Source organism: Helianthus annuus, chromosome 1 (genome assembly GCF_002127325.2).
Source record: "Helianthus annuus cultivar XRQ/B chromosome 1, HanXRQr2.0-SUNRISE, whole genome shotgun sequence".
NCBI lineage: Eukaryota > Viridiplantae > Streptophyta > Magnoliopsida > Asterales > Asteraceae > Helianthus > Helianthus annuus.
In genome coordinates, this window is record NC_035433.2 from 7233837 (window position 1) to 7239889 (window position 6053).

The window sequence follows — 6053 nt, forward strand, 5'->3', positions numbered from 1 at the left end:
TTAGTAACAATGCATCATATATCATAAATAAAAACTACATTAAAGCACGATAACTAATGCTGAGATAAACTATAACAAATCGACCCAAATCGCAGCAAAAACTATGGACAAACTCCTAAGCAAATGGTTAGGGTCGGTTGCAGGTGTTGCAACCGACCTTGATCCGGTGGTGCTCATTGGCACTAGTGAGCTAACATTTGCGCGTGGAGTGGTGGTTAGATTATAACTCATTTTAAGGACCCTAACATCGAGCTTTTGGCCGGCTTCACAATGGCTTGGAAAACTGCATATGAAGTAGTAATGCCCGGGCGCCTTAATAATGAATGAGTCGTTACCAGTTTTGTAGGTTTTCCACGGTGTGGTTATGTTGCATGATCGGAAACCATGTTGGTTCACTTGCATCACGTCGTGGGCAGTTGGGTTATAATGAAACACTGCATGTTATTATAAAACTTTACAGGCACGCACTATCATTGTCTATCGTTACACATTGTTATTTTTATTGTTGTACATAAAAATAAGTTCTATAGGAGTTTATTAGTTATATAAACAAAACTACACTTACAAAGAGTATCACCAACACGAAAACTTTTTGATGATGCCCAAGTCGAGTAACTTGAATCAACAAGAATCGTCCAACCCTGAGAATCACCCACGCTATACACCTCACCTATCACCGCCTTCATCACGACGCCTTCGATTATCATTGATAACATCAAATGAAACATCATTCTTGTCTTCAACATCGTTACATGCACTCGAGGTTTGATGAATTATTTACATTATATGGTAGAAGTTTGGAGGGACTAGTGCACATATTTATGTGAAGTACAACCATAACATTATCATGTTATCTACATGAGTTGTTAGTACTTTTTGCATTTGGTTGAAAGTGAACTTCTTGTGTAACATGCCCTTCTCACTTTCACCAAATCGGTCCCCCACACCGCCCCCCTTGGCCCGGCTTGTTTAAATCGGTGTGCACAAGACGATGAAGACGGGCCTGCAATCTTGCCTCTCTCTCTCTATCTCTCTCATCTTTGTCTCTCCTCTCTCTCTAACTCCAACTGCAATCTTGCCCCATCCTCCACCCCCTAGGTCCATCCTCTGCAAGCCTTTCCTACGTGGCGGTGACGTGGCGGCCCATCCTCATGGGGATGAGCCTCCCATACCCACTGGTCTTATAGATGTAAATAGATAGATATAGATGTACAATTACCAATGCAACTTGTACAAACCTCCATGCATAAGCCATTATTATACAAAAACATAAAGTGAGGATCTTTGAACATCAACACACACATATGCTTACACAACTTTAGGTATAATTTCACTTTAGATACAAAACTTTGCAGGTCGAATATGATTCGAGTAGAAAGTGTTACTTTGTAACGGCGGAAACCAGTTTGAGGTCAATTTCTTCTTTTGCTTTCGAGTCAAATGGGTCGTCACCAATGTAAAGATCCAAGATTGACCTACATAACAATTGGCTCTCGACACTTCCTATCTCTTTCCCATCAACTACACGGTTTGAACCAAGTAAAAGTTTAAAACCGTAATAAAAACAACTTACAATTGGAAGAAAAGAAAAGAGGCTTACTCAAAACATATAACAGATTATATAAGATTGAATCGTGTAAACTTACTAGCGGTCCGGAGCACATAGCCGTTTTCCTTAGAGAGGTCGATGGTAGATCCCCGAGGTATCTTGTATTCGTCTTTAAACTGAGAAGTGAACCTGTCATGTACATGAACAATCTCCCTAAATGTGAAAAATATAAACAAGAGGAACTCATTTATATTACAATTTAAAATCCCATCAACTACTTTTGGTATTAACCGGAGTTAACTGCCATTTTCGTCCCCGTGGTTTGTCCCATTATGCCAGTCCATGCCAAATTTCAAATTTGTACCATTCCCGTCCTTGACATTCTTAAAACATGTCAGTTTCGTCCAATAAACTAACGCCTGTTAAACCTATTGTTTAATGAAGGGTAAAAACGTCATTTTCCTTTTTTCTTAAAAGGGGTGGGATTTTAATTGGGTTTAAAAAAAGGGAAAATAAACGAAAAATGGAAAATGATGTTTTTACCCTTCATTAAACAACAGGTTTTGACAGTTGTTAGTTTTTTGCTATGCAGTTAATATCGATGATATATCGGTTATATCGTCATATCGGTCCCTTAGTAAAATATCGGTCAAAATATCGGTACTGATATTATCGGCGATAATGACCGATATTTGACCGATATAACTGATATATCACCGATATTTGACTGATATAACCGATATATCACCGATATTTGACCGATATATCACTGATATATCACTGAATTATTGGTGTTAAATTGCTATATATATAAATTCTGCATTATATTAAAATTACCGATATCCCACCGATATCTCACCGAGATAACCTATATTTCAAATATCGGTCCTTGACCGATATCCGATATTTTACCGCATTAACTGCATAGGTTTTTTGGACAGAACTGGCATGTTTCAAGAACGTCAGAGACGGAAATCGTACAAATTTGAAATTTGGCCTGAACTGGCGTAATTGGACAAACCATAGGGACGAAAATGGCAGTTCACTCTATTAATTGTCGTTAATATTTAACGTATCAAAATCGATTACAAAAGCTGAATGAAAGAACAACTTACTTTTGAAGCAACTCCTTGTTATCAGATCCACCAAACTTCTTCAATCTGCTACCCACAGAATCTTCAAAAGCATTACGAACGGACCGAATGCTGAGTTTTCCGTAAACTATTTGCAGTCTAACTGTAACACTTACATCACTCTCCATCAAATCTTGAGTGATGTCCTTGTTCTTCAGGTCAGTTGTCGAGAGTGTTCCGTATTTCTCACTTATAAACTTCTTTATATCATTATCATCAGAATACACACCTATAGACAGTAACATAACAATTTCAAACTTCAACCATTTCAAATAAAACGCGATAAAGGAAATCCGAACTACTAATTTAGTCATAATCAATAGAGAGAAAGTAGGATATGAAAATGTAGTTGTATTCTCTATAAGGGGAGCACTCAAATTAGAACCAAGAACTATGCAGTTAATATCGGTGATATATCGGTTATATCTGTCATATCGGTCCCTTGGTAAAATATCGGTGTCAAATATTGGTACCGATATTATTGGTGATATTGACCGACATTTTGACCGATATACGATGTATCACCGATATTTGACCGATATGTCACCGATACTTGACCGATATATCACCGATATTTGACCGATATAACGGATATATCACTCATATATCACTGAATTATTATATATATATAAATTCTGCATTATATTAAAATTACCAATATCCCACCGTTATCTCACCGAGATAACCTATATTTCAAATATCGGTCCTTGACCGATATCCGGTATTTTACCGCATTAACTGCATAGACCAAGAATTATGTTGAGAACTGCTAGAACCACATAATACACTAGTATGTAGCGCTTTGAATGTGATGAATAAGGCGGTTACATAACCCCACTTCTACTACCTTGATAATCTCCAATGCATTATGCTATATGTTGTCAAAAGCCCTTCGGGCGCACGTCTAGGCTTGGTCTTAAAAAGTGTGCCTTAGGTGCACTAAGGTGCAGAGGCTGGCTCCTTCTGGCTTCTATAGGGTGAGGCTCGCCTAAAACAGGAAGCGCAAGAAAAACACTTTTTTTATAAAATTTTCACGCCAGAGACGCACGCCTTGAATACCAGGGGTGTTTTTATGCATTAAAATGTTGTACAATAGGCTTTTTGGCTTGTACATATAGGTAAAATCATATGAAAACCTTATTTATAGCTATATTTTGGGTAGGGGATGCTAAAAACCTATGGAATATATAAAAACATTGCATAAACGCCTTGCGCTTTGGGTATAAAAATCCTGCCGCTTTTGCGCTTAGCGCCTCGGTTTTAGACCTTGTTGCTTTTGTGAACTTTGCGCTTTTTAAAAAACCAAGTGTCTAGGCCCTTAGGCAAAGCAAGGCGAAACGCGGCACGAGAAAAACACATTGCTGCCATCCAGGCGCTTTGGCTACCTTTGGGCCAGATTCCGGCCAAATCCTAAAACTTCAGGCAAAATTCTGAAAATCCGGGGCAAAGTAGTCTGAAACATCCAAAAATGGCCTGGGGCCAGCCTAAAATAGCCCTAAACAAGGCTTAAACCCCAAAAAAATGAGATGTTTATGCTATGCGTCTTGCTTATCTCGAGCCATCGCTTTTTGAACGCCTTGCACCTTTGACAACTATGGCATTATGTACAAATATGTTACGCGGTTCTCAAAAGTTCTCAACATATTGTTGTTTCCGAAAAAAATGACAACTAACTAAATGAAATTACAAAATTTATGTTAATGCAAAATTCACTTTGATCCAAAATTAAAACCTATGTAGTTAATATCCCGATATATCAGTGATTACCGAGATAACGTTGCAAAATATCGGTCAGAATATCGGTACCGATAATATCGACGATATTGACCGATACTGAACCAATATATCATCGATTTTCCCGATATCAGTACCTTTCTTCTTATTTCTACCATTCATTTTTCTACTTATTGCTGCTATTAGTGTTTTAAGTTTTAATTGTTAGTTTTTATTGTTAAATGTTAGTGTTTTAAGTCTTAGTCAGTTCCTACTTGCTACAATTGTTAGTGTTAAATTGCTATATATATATAGGGGCCAGTCAACGTATATTACGGCTTAACGTACGACCAGTATGACAGATAATTACGCACGTTCATTTGAAAATCATGCACGTTATAAACTCAAAAACCCAAATCACGCATGTTGGAAAACATTAATCACCCACGTTATACCCAAAATCACGCATGTTGTCGTACGTGAGGTACGTTAAGCTGTAATGTATTTTACACTTTTTCTTTTTTTTGAAAAGTGAACTTCATTAAACAAGCCATTTTACACTTTTTCTATATATATAAATTTAGCATGACACTAAAATTACCAATATTCCGCCGCGATTACCGATATCTCAAATATCGGTCATTGACCGATATCCGATATTTTACGGCATTAACTACTTAGATACCTATAGAATTCAAAACTTTATGAAAACCAATACAACTACATGTTCCATCAAAGATCAAATTAGGTTTTCCAAGCACATAGCACAAACAATTTCAAATTCAAATAACACACATTACTAACTAAACACAAAATTAGCAAAATTAGGTTACCGAAAGCGTAAACATCGATGTTCTTCAACCCAAGCACCGCCTTCTTCCTCAATCCAATCCCCAACAGCCCCTGCGATTCGTTCAAAACGGCCGGAAACGAGACGCCGGTCTTGGATTCGGTGACGACGGCGGGAGGGGCGTCGGAGAGTGAGAGTGATCCCCAAAGAGGAGAAGAGCGGGAGAAATTGGAGATGAAGGAGTTGAGAAGAGATGAGTTGGTGTTGTTTGAGATGGAAATGCCAGCGGAAATGGCGCCGCCGACGGCGACGGAGCAGGCGATGGTGGCCGGAGAAAATGTGAAGGAGGGGAAGCGTGGGGTGGTGGTGGAGTGAGAGAAGAAGGGGAAGCGTAGAGAGACCATTGTTGTGTTTTCCGGTGAGTTTGATTGTTGTTGGTTGAAGTTATCGGTGGATTTGTTTGCATTGTGAGTTAAATGCCCATTTAAGTAGATATGGGTTATTTTCTCGGTTTACTTCAAATGTTTCATTTTTCATGTGTAGGTTCAAAAAGATTTCATCGTTGTCCTTTTAGTTCACTGGGTGTACTTCATTCATTTTTTCTGTACCGAATTGGCATTCTCGTTAACAGAGAAAATGAATGAAGTTAACCTAATAGACTAAAATGGCAATAGTTAAACTTTTTTAGACCCACAGGTGAAAAATGAAACCTTTGGACTAAACTGATAAAATGGCCCAAACCACAGGGACTAAAATGACATTGAACTCTTATTTATTAGAGTTAAATGTCAAGTCACCGTGGATGGACCATTTTACCATTTGGGTGGGATAATGCTTATGGGTAATTAGGTTTTAGGTTTGATTCGGG

At 38.1% G+C, this 6053-nt stretch overlaps 2 protein-coding genes across 2 annotated transcripts; both read right to left on the minus strand.

Moving 5' to 3' along the window:
• LOC110943774 (mavicyanin) lies at positions 1-800 on the minus strand. The gene is made up of 2 exons (XM_022185510.2): positions 566-800; positions 1-434 (listed from the first exon to the last, which is right to left on the minus strand). Exons 1-2 carry the CDS (start codon positions 744-746, stop codon positions 70-72), a joined length of 546 nt encoding a protein of 181 aa, XP_022041202.1. The 5' UTR covers positions 747-800; the 3' UTR covers positions 1-69.
• Positions 801-1228: 428 nt separating this feature from the next.
• Positions 1229-5654, minus strand: LOC110943765 (fatty-acid-binding protein 1). Its single transcript, XM_022185502.2, has 4 exons — positions 5229-5654; positions 2665-2911; positions 1647-1738; positions 1229-1521 (listed from the first exon to the last, which is right to left on the minus strand). Exons 1-4 carry the CDS (start codon positions 5587-5589, stop codon positions 1382-1384), a joined length of 840 nt encoding a protein of 279 aa, XP_022041194.1. The 5' UTR covers positions 5590-5654; the 3' UTR covers positions 1229-1381.
• Positions 5655-6053: the final 399 nt, after the last annotated feature.